Genomic DNA, 14442 nt, shown 5'->3' on the forward strand with positions numbered 1-14442 from the left:
CAGTTTACTGTCCAGAAGTATTTGTAGGTGTTAACCACCTCCACACTGACCCCCCCGAAGGATACTGGTAGCAGAGGAGGCTTAGACCTCTTAAAGTCCACCACCATCTCCTTGGTCTTAGTGGTGTTCAGCTGCAGGTGGTTATGCCTACACCACTGCACAAAGTTGTCCACCAGGCTCCTGTACTCACCCTCCTGTCCATCTCTGATACAACAGCAGAGTCATCAGAGAACTTCTGGATGTGGCACGACCCAGTGTTGTAGGTGAAGTCCGATGTGTACAGGGTGAACAGGACTGGTGAGAGCACAGTCCCCTGTGGAGCGCCGGTGCTGCACAACACAGTCCCAGATACGCAGTCTTTTAGCCTGACAAACTGTGGTCTCTCCGTCAGGTAGTCAGTGATCCAGGATACCAGGTGGACGTTCACACTTGTCACTCAGTCGGAGGGGCTGGATGCTGTTAAAGGCACTGGAGAAATCAAAGAACATGATTCTCACAGCACCTTTCCCCTTGTCCAGATAAGAGTGTGCCCTGTGCATTAGGTAGACGATGGCATCTTCCACGCCCACCTTCTCCTGGTAGGCAAACTGCAGAGGGTCAGGTGCATGGCGTACCTGGGGTCTGAGGATGTGAAGTAGCAGTTGTTCCATGGTCTTAGAAATGTGTGATGTCAGAGCGACTGGCCTGAAGTCATTCAGCTCACTGGGGTGTGGCTTCTTTGGAACGGGGATGAGGCAGGATGATTTCCATAGAGTAGGGACCTTTCCCAGTTGGAGGCTCAGGTTGAAGAGATGCTGCAGAGGCTCACCCAGTTTCACAGCGCATGCCTTGAGATTTCGTGGACAGGCTCCATCAGGGCATCCTCTGCCTCAGGAGACCATTTCCTGAAGAAGCGCGTGGTGGTTGGTTGCCTGCGCACTTTTGGTGTATATTTGGGTTGTAAGAAAACCAGATTGTGATCGGATTTCCCTAAGGGAGGAAGTGATGTGGCTTTTTATGCGTCCCTCACATTAGCATACATTAGGTCAATTGTCCTGTTCTTTCTTGTTGGGCAAGGCACAAACTGGTGAAAAGCAGGCAGAGTTGAGTCCAGAGTAACATGATTAAAGTCCCCCGAAATTGCAATGAAGGCCTGATGATGTTGAGTTTGGAGCCCAGCGATAACGGAGTAGCTGGTGTCACACGCGACTTCGACCGTAGCTTGTGGAGGGATGTAAACGCAAACAACAATGGCGTGTGAGAATTCCCTGCTCATGTAATACGGACGGAGGCTAACGGCTAACACTTCGATGTCTGGGCAACAAATGGTCTCTTTTACAGTCACATGCCCTGGGTTGCACCACCTAATGTTGACATAAAGTGCAAGCCCCCCACCTTTCCGTTTGCCACTTAGCTTAAGGTCTCTGTCCGCTCTCACCGTAGTAAAGCCGGGTAGCTCCACGTTGAGGTCCAGGATGTTACTGGTTAGCCAGGTTTCCGTGAGGCACAGTAAGCTGCACTCTCTGTACAACTTCACGTTCACCACCAAGGCTGCCAGCTCATCTGTCTTGTTGGCCAGCGAGTTTAAGTTCCCCATCACACACGAAGGAATAGCTGGTTTGAACCTCCACCGCTTCTCCTAGCCTTCACCAACGCGCCAGCTCTGGTTCCAAGGTACCGTCTCACCAGCTTCTCCGGTATGGGGTAAACTTTGCCGGCATGATTCCTCGACTGCAGTGCGATCAGCTGATCCCTCGTGTAAACAAAGTTCTGACTGCCCTGATGCAGTCGATTAATGTGTATCCATAGGATATAAAGATATCTACACAGTGCCTTTGAAAAGCAAAGTGTAAACAGGACAAACAAACTTAAAAAAGCTAAAAAAGACACGCGACAACAGAGCTACTTGGAAAGGCTGCCACTCACGTCGGCGCCGGAAACAGTAGCCGTGCCTTTCCCAAGAGACATCCAGGATATTCCCTATGTAGTTCTGTTCTTCAATAAAAATCATAATAACAATGTTTTTATGAAAATCTAAAAGTTGAGTTGGCGTGGAGTGACCCATATGTCAATGTATTACAACATTTTGTGATGACGTCCAAGTGGCAAACAAAGCAGCAACAACCAGAGAACCTCAGCAGCAGGGCATCATAAGAGGTTGCCTAGGGCGCAAAATGCCAGAGGGCTGAAAGCTTTTTATTGTTTGTTTTTGTGAAGAATGCAACGACTTCATGCAATGCAATACAGTAAACAAGTATTATGACACGCAAACATTGTGAGTCCATGTTTGTAAGTGAAGTCTTGCCTAGGACTACAACATTGTCAGAACCAGCCCTGCCCCAAGGACTCGTAAAAGCACAGGTTGGCTGAGCGAGAATATTGTAATGAAAATCAGGATCACTGTGACATTTACCTGAGATGCATAGTCCCTGCCATTAACACTACTTAGTGTGGGCAATGTTGAGGGCACCATGTTAGGTGAAAATTAACATTAAAGTTTACTTCGGACTCTGGAGTTGTGTATAAGTATGTCTTTATTCGATATGCATGTCGGGCTCGCTCACATGTTAGCAGACGAGAGAGAAGCAAAGTTAAACACATCACACAAGGTTTATACAGGCTTAAGTTGGTGTGACTGACGCCAACGCCCTACCTGGCAGATATAAAACCTATGCTTTTCGCAAACGTTTAGGCACACAATGCCTCAGATGTAGGAAAGAAGAACAATCAGTTATTTTCAGCTCTCGCTTACACACTCAGTTTTAAACACACATACAGAGACAGAAAGGCCATGTTTCAGCACACAAAGACATATGATTATAGAAACGATTTTACATTTCTCCATCACACCATAGAACAGATACAGATACAGTACCACAGATATCGCAGCTGTAACTTTGCTATTGCTGAGACAGTAGTCATGGTAGTTCCTGTAATTTAGCAAACATTTCAAATGCCAATTCATACCATACTAAAAACTCAATGTCACTGAAACTGATGAAGCATATGGTTGACACATAATGATAACTGGTTTCAACTATTTGCATGTCACAACTTACACACCAAATAGATACCTACATGTTTTGTAGACTCAACAGCAAACAGCAAAAGCATTTTCAAAATGTGCAAAGCAATGAGAAATTGATGTTATGATCTGAGATATGTACCAAAGCAGCTGAGAAAAACTGTAAAACAAGTATGATCTTTACATCTGATATAATAATGCAAAATGCATGATGAAATACTGTGTTTGATGATCTGAGCTGGGTCTGTTTCGCTGTATCAGAGAAGTGCTTGGATACTGGATGAAGGAAAAAATTCTACACTGGAAATAATAAAAGCATTTGCTTATCAAACACCCCTTGCCATATGCTAGGAAAAAACTCACACACATTTTGTTTTCATAACCCTTCTAATAACAGGCAGTCACGTTCCCAATGCATGTGTAGATACATGCCTGAAAATGTGTTGTGTGGAACGTGCCAACTCCATAGAACATTATCGATTCTAGAGTTAAATAAATCAGCACAGAGAATGTAATTGTCAGGTTTTTTGTTAAGAGACTCATACAATTACATTTGATTTAATTCTACTTTTAAAAAAAGGCACCATACACAGCAGCACTGAATTAACATGGGGCTTGTTGTGCACCTAATGTATAACACTTTCAGGCTTTAATGATGTTATCCACTCAATGCTTTATACACAGAGGCAAAATGCAGAAATGTAAACCAGATGCTGACAGTGACAGTACCAAGTTTCAACAGGAGGACCAGGAACGCATATTCCAGGTTTGGATGCAGTACTGCTATACTGAATATGCCCAGAGTCGACAACACTGATACTAATTAACTGCAGTGGAAATGTAGGACTGTATCTTTTAGTTCACAGTAATAGAGACAAGTACACACAAGAGATATACAGGGGCAAATAATACAGTTCATATGCAGCAAACATAGATGCACACAGCAATAATGAACAATGCATGAAAAATGTGATACTTTGATATGTCTTTTGGATAGATGTGTTAATATAAAATGATCCTTGTGGAAATTTCACATAGCATTTATTGTATAGTCATGGCTTACATCCATTGGTATTTGCTTAGATTATTTGAAATATTTCATATTATTGATGGACTTTGTAATGCCTTTGAATCTCATTACATCCTCACAGGACTCACCTGACCAAATGTACATTAACCAAAAAAGGGGCTTGTACATTCAGGCAGCAAACCTCTACTACAAGTCAATCTCTAGAGTAGAAGCAGCACCTAAAGCAGACTTATCTCACAGTAAACCCAATGGCAACTGCTACATCATGGCTTAGATCAATCCCAGTGAAGAGTGAACTAAGTGAAAAGCTGCATCACTTTTCTACAGATGCTTTCTAACATTGTAGCAATACTGCAAAAGTGCAGTGTTGTATAATTTATCTTGCTGAGTATCATTAAGTAATAGCATATCGATACTTTGCACATTAACACTATAGTTCAAGGGTACTTAAAACTAGTGTCCACTAGGTCAGGGTTTCCCAACCCATGGGCTGCGGCCCATTGGTGGGCCGCCGAGCACATCCAGTGGGCCACGAAAATGTTTCAGGTTTTTTTTTTTTTCACGAATTTTCCACGAAGCACGGATTTTTACGAACGCGTTAATCTATGAGATTATTGTGGCCGAGATGAATGCGATAAAATATTTTAACGCAACTTTGTTTACTTCCGGTGTGCTTTGACCCCTGACACGAAACCGCCGCGTGCCTGCAGTCAGTTAGATAGGAGAGACCGAGACGGTAGTTGAATATGGAGAGAGCTGAGGGATTGTTGGGGGGGAAGGTTCTGTTTAAGTTTCTGCTTAAAAAAGACGGAACAATCGACAAAACTAAAGTTGTATGTAGCATTTGTCAAGCTGAATTTAGCGATCACAGAAGCAGCTCGTCTTTAAGTTATCACTGTAATGCAAAGCACCCGACAGAAAGCAGTCCCAGGTTAGATGGTCGCCAACCCACACGCCACGACTTCTCTAGGAAAGTAACTAGACCAGTCCGTGAAAAGGTTTCCAACGCTGTAGAAAAATTTCAAGAATGACAGCACTGGTAATGTCATACTACCGAAAACTACTCAAATTCAGCGTAAATACAACCCTGATTATATTACATTTGGTTTTGTGAATGGAGGTGACGTCGTCGTTGAGCCCAGGGCGCAGTGTGTCGAGTGCGTTTTAAAGCTGTCTAATGAGGCGCTCAAACCTTAAAATCTGAATCGACATTTGGAGACGCGACATCCAGCCCTCACATACAGAACTGGAAAGGATGAAAGGTAGCCTGTTCCTTTTAAAACAAGTTAGACGAGTCGACGGACGTCAGTAAAGCTGCATTAGTGCTGTTTTTTGTGCGTTATCATTGGAGTGGTATTCTACAAGAGGACATGCTTTTCTGCGCAGAGCTACCAACTCGAACTACTACCCAGGAATGCTCGGTTCTATTTATGTTGATAATAGATTGCCGCCACAGATTTAAATCATTATTTCAATTATTTGAATCATTATATTGACCTATTTGAACCTATTTATTTGAACATTATTTTAACCTATTTGTTTGCATGTCTGAAGCATCACCTATTTTAATTAGGCCTAGCTGAGTGGTCTTGTTTGCATGTTTCATCACTTGTTTTGAGTGCATGCTATCTTTTGAGTCTATTCTGGTTTTATTTCCTTGCTTGTTTGCTGTGCACAAATAGACCTAGGCCTACTGCAATTAAGTTTCTTTATTTCAAAACTCTTTTGGATAATAAATCCCTTTTGACTGAAAATGCTCTGTGCGGTTTTATGTTGTTTTCTGGTGCACAATACAATTTTGATTGCAATATCTAGAGGAAGATTTTCTTGTATTAATTACTAGGCTCCCACCTGTAGCAGGTGCTGATGTTGCTCTTTGTGACACATAACAATCGCTTATTAATAAGAATGGAATATAGATTAGCTAAAATAAGCGGGGTGTCTGTTGGGCCCCGACCTGTTACAAATACGAAAAGGTGGGCCTCGGAGTAGAAAAGGTTGGGAACCCCTGCACTAGGTGACATAAAAACTTCCATGACATAAACAACATACTGACACAAACGATGCTGTGATGATTAACTGATGTATAATGATGAATCTATAACATGAGTAGTTCTTGCTGTCATATTTTCCCCTTCAGTCAATACAGTGTAATTTCTTCCGTTATGCATATTGTGTCATTGTTATAATTACAATGTAGCAAGGTTCATGCAATGCAAAGTGTGACCAGATATTTGTACTTTAGGTGATAGAGGAGAAGATCATCACCTTTGTGAAGAATGAGCTGAAGAGATTCAAGAGGATGTTGACTCCAGATTACCAAGAAACATTTGAGAGTAAAGAGGAGGATGAGAGTGATGCCAGAGAAGGGGCTCTGAAGATGGCACTGCACTTCCTTAGAAATATGAAGCTGAACGATCTTGCTAACAAACTGCAAGAAAGTAAGAATTCTTCCTATTTACATTTGCATTTCTTGGATAAATTAGCTAAATTGGGAAAAAAATAAAAAGCAATTTTTTGTCCTCAGTGTCAGTGGCTTGCAAAATATTATAATGGTTTGTTTTGTTTTTTGAAATAGATGAGCTGGACGTAGTTTGTCAGACTTCGCTAAAAAGAAATCTCAAGAACAAGTACCAGAGTGTTTTTGAAGGAATACCCAAGCAAGGAAGCCCTGCTCTTCTAAAAAATATCTACACAGAGGTCTACATCACAGAGGGAGGAAGTGGAAAAGTAAATGAAGAGCATGAAGTCAGACAGATTGAGTTAAAATCCAAGAGACCAGCTGGACAGGAGACATCAATCAAATGCATTGACATCTTTAAACCCTTACCTGGCCAAGTCAAGCCAATCAGAAGTGTTGTCACAAAAGGAGTTGCTGGCATTGGTAAAACTGTCTCAGTTCAGAAGTTCATCCTGGACTGGGCAGAGGGAAAAGAAAACCAGGATATCCACTTCATATTTCCACTGCATTTTAGGGAGCTCAACCTCATAAAAACAGAACAGCACTCTCTGATGGATCTCCTCCACCGCTTTTTCACAGAAATAAAGCAGTTAACCTTTCTCAGCCAAGGGAAGTGCAAAGCATTGTTCATCTTTGATGGTCTGGATGAATGTCGACTCCAACTAGACTTTCAGAAAAATGAAAGTTTGACTGATGTTACAGAGGTCACCTCATTGGACGTACTCCTGACAAATGTCATCAAGGGTAATCTGCTCCCCTCTGCTTTACTTTGGATTACCTCTCGACCAGCAGCAGCCAATCAAATCCCACCAGAGTGTGTTGACCGGGTCACAGAGGTACAAGGGTTCAATGACCCACAGAAGGAGGAGTACTTCAGGAGGAGGTTCAGTGATCAGAATCTTGCCAGCAGAGTCATCTCTAACATACAATTATCAAGGAGCCTCCACATTATGTGCCATATACCAGTGTTCTGCTGGATTGCTGCTACTGTTCTTGAAATCATTCTTGGGGCTTCAGGAGTTAAACAAGTCCCGAAGACTTTGACAGAGATGTACACATATTTCCTTATTTTCCAAACCATGCAGAGGAGGCTGAAGTATGAAAATGTGCATGACCTTGATCCACAGTGGAACCAGGCTAGTCTCCTTACTCTTGGAAAGTTGGCCTATGAACAGCTAGAGAAGGGCAATGTGATTTTTTATGAAAAAGACCTGAGAGAGTGTGGAATTGATGTCAATGAGGCAGCAGTATGCTCTGGTATCTGCACCCAGATCTTTCAGGAAGAATCAGGGCTTCATCAGGGAAAGTTGTACTGTTTTCTGCATCTGAGCATCCAGGAGTATCTTGCAGCTTTGTATGTGCTTCTGATGTTAATAACTAGGAGGACAGACCTAATTTCTCCAAAACAACCCCTCAGCTTTAAGCTTCTAAAAAAAATGAAATCAGTGGACAAATCCATGATCATCTTACAAAAGAGTGCTGTGGACAAAGCTTTGGAGCATGAAGATGGACAATTTGACCTATTCCTCCGTTTCCTTCTTGGCCTCTCTCTGGAGTCTAACCAGACTCTCCTGCATGGCCTACTACAGAGAGGACACAAGCAGATGGGCAATGAAGAAACAATCAGTTACATTAAGGCAAAGATCAGGGAGGTTCCTTCATCAGAAAGGGTGATCAACCTCTTCCACTGTCTGAATGAACTCAATGATCACTCCTTAGTGGAAGAGATCCAGAGTTTCCTGAGTGCTGGGACACTTTCTGAAGCTGAACTCTCGCCTACCCAGTGGTCAGCTCTAGTGTTTGTGCTGCTGACATCAGAACAGAACCTGGATGTGTTTGACTTGAGGAAGTACATCAGATCTGATGAAGGTCTCCTAAGGCTGCAGCCAGTAGTAGAGGAATCCCCAAAGGCTCAGTAAGTATGATGACAGTGTGTATTCTCGAAAAGGGACGGGGTAATGACTTTAATGTGAAGAAATATTTTGTTACATTTTGTAATATAAATATTTGATTTAGAAGCACAACGCTAATATACACACAGCAGCAGTGTCCTTTTCATTGAGCTTATAGTCACTGGTGGCTGTTTTCCCCTTAAGGCTCAATAGCTGTGGGCTCACTGAAAGGAGCTGTACAGCACTGGCATGTATCCTCAGCAAAGCCACTTCAAAGATGACAAATATGGATCTCAGTGACAACAGTATTGGAGATATTGGTGTCCAAGAACTCTGTAGCGGACTGGAGAACCAAAACTGTGCACTGGAGACACTCAGGTAAGACATTTTGTTTCTTCAGTATTCCCTAGTAAAGGGTTCTGTGGGATAATTTGTACTTTTTCATTTTTTACAGATAGACAGACAAATTGTATTTCTTATAAACTTATTCTTATAATTTGTATGTAAAGTTTCAGACACGTAGACTTAGAAAGTCTTCCTTTTAATGATAAGGACTCACTGAAAGAACTGCACAAGTTTAAATTGCCAAACGAATTTCATATAAAGTACATTTAGGGACAAACACTCAGATAAATAAATAAAATGTTTAGAGTATCATAAAACCACATGTTTAATGAAAATGTGCATGACTCATATGTTTTCACCTAATGTGGGTTGTTATTAAAACTAAAATCATTGAATTCAGTTAATTAACAATGGGCACCATTCATTTAAAACATTGTAAATGCACTGTAAATGTCTGGTTGTGTTTGTCTTGACTAAATTATGACTATATTATCACTTTAGACTCTCAGACTGCAGTATCACAGAGGAAGGCTATGCTAGTCTGGCTTCAGCCCTGAGGTTAAATCCCAATCACCTCAGAGAGCTGGATCTCAGAGGAAATGATCCAGGGGAATCAGGAGTCAAACTACTTTCAGACCTAAAGGAGGACCCGCAGTGTAAACTGAACAATCTCAGGTAAATGTATACCTAAAACTATCACACAACACAAATCATTTCAAAGGCCTCACATTGACATATGATGTGTGGCTGTTAAATGACACTGTTATCAAGTTATATGAGTATGAACACATCTTTTCATTACAATTGAAATAGAGCATTTTATTATTTTAAAGCCATACCTCATATTTTATCAAGCCGTTGACTTAAGAGCATCACTTATGACCATAAATAAACATTATATTGAAAGTGACAGGATGAGCTCAGCTGTTGCAATTAAAACTGAGCTTGCATGATTTAAAGCTGCTGCACCAGGCCAAGCAGACTTATTAAACCAATAGACTATACAAGTGGGTAGCAGTGCTTCCTTTCCCATGAGAAAACACATATGTGACTGCTCAGTTTGATTTTTAAATTCTGTTTTTAATTAACGCAATTTAATCATGCCACCTATTTCCATCTAATTAAATGAAGAAATACTAGTTTGTCATGATTATGTTGTATGAACACAAATTGTGTTTGTTGATGAAATGTAATATTTTTTATTATAAGTTCAATGTATTTGCTTTGCATCCAATTGTTTGTGATTAGTGAGTATAGTCAAATGAACAAGTACACTATTTGTCAGTCTTACTAGTGTTGGTTTTGTTGAATTAATTTCCCAGAATTCCACTCCACATCTTTTTAAAGATATCACACATGAATCCTTATTGGAACTAAATGTAAAACTACATAATATAATTAAGCAACAGTGATATTATTGGCTATACAAAGCTGTCATGTTATTCTGTTATTGGTATCGTGAATGAAATGATGTCACACAGCAGATGACTATGCACAACACAGTATTCATGTGGGTAGTAATTCAATTGTAGTGTACAGCCATGTGTGAGGACCTTTGGCCATGGACCTTGCAAACATATGCAGCATGTAACATGTCTCAAGGAAGAATTACATATATCCACTTCACACATTGGCTGCCAGTGATCTCATTCCCTAAAACAGAGTTGTTTGTACAGTTGATGAAAATAAGTACATGAAACATAAAATTATCGCTTTTATCGCTGCCGGACAGTTTTTAAAGTAAGTCGCTACATATATCCTTTACAGAATTATTATTGAAAGTAACGAGTGGCTTTGCAATCGTAGACCCCAGAGGGTTTTAAACACTGCTTGGTGTATTAAGGCACAGACAAACACACAGACACACACGTGTTCAGAGGTAGAGGGACATGCACACATACTGTATGCAGAAACATTATGTTAGCTAGCAACCCATAACATTAATTCCTCATAACGTTGTTTGGTAAGCTGATAATGTTAATGTTAGCTTTCGGTCTGCTGTTATCGTGAGCCCACTTCTTGAATCAAAAGCTGTCTCTAACCCATTAGCAAATGCAACCGTTTGTAAACAACATTGGGTTTTTTATAACTATCAAATCCATCGCTTACGATAGCAGATTGTTGACTTGAGACGAGAGGAGAGGTGCATCAATCCTGTCTTCATTCTCTGCCTCAGCTGACAGCAGGTGCTGCTGGCTTTGCCCACTTGAGAATAGTTCTGCTAGCTAGCTATTAATGTTACTCTACTGCGGGCAAACCTTGCACTGGTATGCGCATATATATGAGCGCCATCGATAAAAAAAAATATGTTTATGTTATGTAACAGGCTTATCAGTGGCACACCACATGCTCACCAACAATAAAAGGCTGTGTCTGCAGACATTTTTTGATAATCGGCCTTGTGAGCGCAAGCATCGGCTGATGCCGATTAACTCAAAATGCTGGATATCTGCCCGATAAATCGGATGTAGAAATGCGCAGATTCAAGGCCCTACAAGTGGAAGATGGCATTAATGAATGTTGCAACCAGATAAAGAAGACATCGTCTCGGTTACTTACGTAACCTCGGTTCCTTAAGCAGGAACCAGACATAACAGTATGGTACATGACAACAGTCATGAGCCCAAATCGAAGCATTTATCTATTCACGCCTGAAAGGCTGCGAGATCTGTCAATGCGCGCTCCTGAGCCCGCCCCCTCAGGAGTCCATATCTTGGATCTCAGATCTCTGTCTTGGAATGAAACTGAGCAAGAATATCAAACCAAGGTCACACTGTACACGCTCACCACAGCTCAAAACTGCGCCACTTCAGCGTATACAGAGCCCGTGTTGATACAGCTCGGGCACTCTGTATTGTAGCCACCACCGCATCCGACCACGGCTGATTGGGCCAGTGGGGGGCTATCAATATCAATTCCCTGCCCTCGTCCGCAATCCTGCACAGCACCTGCTGGAGGAGCGGGATCAGGGGAAAAGCATATAGGGGTAGAGCTGGCCACTGGTGGCCCAGCGCGTCTATGCCTAACGCACCCAGATCTGGTCTATCACTTGTGGGTGAAGGCACCAGTCTGCTGCTCGAGGATCGCCCCTCGATAACAGGTCCGCACCGTAGTTGAGGTGACCTGGTATATGAACTGCCCTGAGGGAAAGGACGTGCTTTTTTCCCTGTTTATCACAAAGCCCAGTCCATACAGGTGCGCCACCACTAGATGGCCGTCCTGCACCGCTGCAGCCTCTGAATGAGCAGCAACTAACCAGTCGTCCAAATAATTGTATATGCGTAAGCCGCGTAGACGCGACGGGGCGATGGCTGCTTCTACGCACTTTGTGAATACCCTCGGCGCTAGAGATAGGCCGAATGGGAGTGCGTTGAATTGGTACGCTATTCCTCCGAATGCAAACCTCAGATATCTCCGATGTCTGTGGTGGATCGGAACGTGGAAATAAGCGTCTTTTAAGTCTATCGTGATAAACCAATCGTTTGGCCTTATAAACTGCACAAGCCTGCGTGGGGTCAACATTCTGAACCGTAGCGGCATGAGTGCTTTGTTTAACACACGCAGATCTAATATTGGCCGATAATTCCCGTCCTTTTTTGGGACCAAGAAGTATCGGCTGTAGAAGCCTGAAGCTTCCTCCTCGGGAGGAACTATGCTTATCACTTCTTTTCTGAGCAGGGAGACTATCTCTTCCCGTAGGAAGTGAGACTGATCTCGCTGCACCACAGATTGTATCACTCCGCTGAATGGCGTAGGGGATGGGCGAATTGCAGCACGTAACCCCTTGTGATCGTTTTTAGCACCCATGGTGACACTGCGCATGCGCGCCAACTCGCCACACAACCAGCCAGGTTGTGCTTTGAGTTGAATTTGTCGGGAACTAACCCGCTCATGGTCAATGAGTCTAAACCTAGATCTACACCCACTCCGCCTATGGAGGCACGGTGGCACAGTGGCACAGTGGCTCAGTTGCTTGCACTGCTTGCACTGCTTGCACTGCTTGCACTGCTTGCACTGCTTGCACTGCTTGCACTGCTTGCACTGCTTGCACTGCTTGCACTGCTGCCTCACAGCAAGAAGGTCATGGGTTCGATTCCCGCATGGGGCGCTGTTGGCTCTGGGGGGCAGGTCCTCCCAAGGGTGCACAGTGCTCAGCTGGGCTATCTCCCGGGCCTTTCTGTGTGGAGTTTGCATGTTCTCCCCGTGTTCACAAGGGGTTTCCTCCACTAAGAACCCCAACAGTAAAAACATGCAAAATAACAGAACTCATGTCCTTCCCTGACCAAAGATGGACAGTTCACTTCACTTGGTCCCCGGGCGCTGCAAAGCTGCCCACTGCTCCTGGGGGGGTCCTTGAGGAAGGACGGTCCAGGATGGGAAAAAGCAGAAAATAAATTCACTGCGACCTCAGGCCTACCTGCGTGTGTGTGTGTGTGTGTGTGTCCTGTGTCGCCTCCATATATGCACGTGTGTGTTCCAGTGTGTCGTGTGTGCCATTAAAAACCTGACAAAGGTCTTAATTATTATAATAATTATAATTATATTATTATGAGGGGGACGAGATCTGGGGTTGCCCCCTCATGTTTTTGAAAAAAATTGGGGGGTGCGATTGCACTGTGTGCATCGCGGGGGGAGTCGCACAAGCATGTCTGGGCACTGTGCCATCTGGGACAGGAGTTAGGACATATGATTGTGGTGCTTGTGAGAACCTGCTTACCGTGCTGGACATGATTTCCACATGTGAGCGACGGGCTGATTTCTGTGGAGGCGGTGTGGGCTCCACCGCTCCCCCCTGTGACGAGTGGCTTACTGTCACCATCAGGAAGCCTGAGGCTTACCTCTGCCTTGCCCGCGGCAGGAGCTCAGGAGCTTTGCCTGGTAGCGCTGTAGCAGCGCAGCCGTGTTGGTCGTGCAGGCAGCCTGCCCTGCAGCCAAGTAGGATTTCTCTGCCAGCTGCGCCTGGTGCCTGGCCACCCGCGTAGGCAGGAGAGGCTTCTGGCCGAGGCGCATCGTGGTGGAGGCGGGCGAGAGGTAGCCCGCTACTGCACCCTCCACCTGAGGGAAGGAGAGGTAGCCCCTCTCCTTAGCCCTGTGGAGCAGCATGTAGGGCGCGGGCACCGGGGCTCGGCTCGAGTAGGGGGTCGCCCATGTCGCCTGCAGTTCCTTGTGCACCTCCTCGAAGAAAGGGATGCAGCTGGGAACTGGCGCGGCGGGGCCAGCATAAAACTCCCCATCCAGCAGCGAGAACCGCACACTGGGAGGGAGAGGGAGCCCGAGGCAGCTGGCTGCTCTCAGCGCAACCTCGTGGAGTTGCTGGCCCAGAACCCGAGACAGGGTAGGGGGTGTATCCACCCGCATCTTAACGTCTTGGCTTGTCTGCATTACCTCCACGATTGAGCTGTGCTCATCGGAGTAGTCTAGCAGACTTTCATCTTCCAGGCTGATGTCCAGCTCGGGTTCGAGCTGGACACCGCTCGGTTGAAGCTCCTCCGCCTCGCTGCCCGCAGCCCCAGGGCTGGCAGGCGGCGGTGACGGGGAGAGGCCCGGGAGCAGAGCTGCAGCTGCAAAGCGACTGCTCACACTCACAGAGCCCACGGCTGGAGACGCACTCGGTCCTACAGGGGCGTTAGCCCCGGATGGAGCCGGTGCAGTCCCCTCGGCGTCCTTGCGCTTCCAGAACGCAAGGCGCCTGGTAGCCTTAGCTAGCGGG

General features: G+C 44.4%; 1 protein-coding gene across 1 annotated transcript in view; it reads left to right on the top strand.

Moving 5' to 3' along the window:
• Positions 1 to 3695: 3695 nt before the first annotated feature.
• The window catches only part of LOC122129155 (NLR family CARD domain-containing protein 3-like), a 35568-nt gene continuing 24821 nt past the window's right edge, over positions 3696 to 14442 (top strand). Inside the window, exons 1-4 of the mRNA XM_042704199.1 lie at positions 3696 to 3770; positions 6280 to 6475; positions 6613 to 8410; positions 9234 to 9407. Coding sequence (XP_042560133.1) covers positions 3696 to 3770; positions 6280 to 6475; positions 6613 to 8410; positions 9234 to 9407 — 2243 coding nt within the window. The remainder of the gene's footprint in view (positions 3771 to 6279; positions 6476 to 6612; positions 8411 to 9233; positions 9408 to 14442) is intronic.

This window comes from Clupea harengus, unplaced genomic scaffold (genome assembly GCF_900700415.2).
Source record: "Clupea harengus unplaced genomic scaffold, Ch_v2.0.2, whole genome shotgun sequence".
NCBI lineage: Eukaryota > Metazoa > Chordata > Actinopteri > Clupeiformes > Clupeidae > Clupea > Clupea harengus.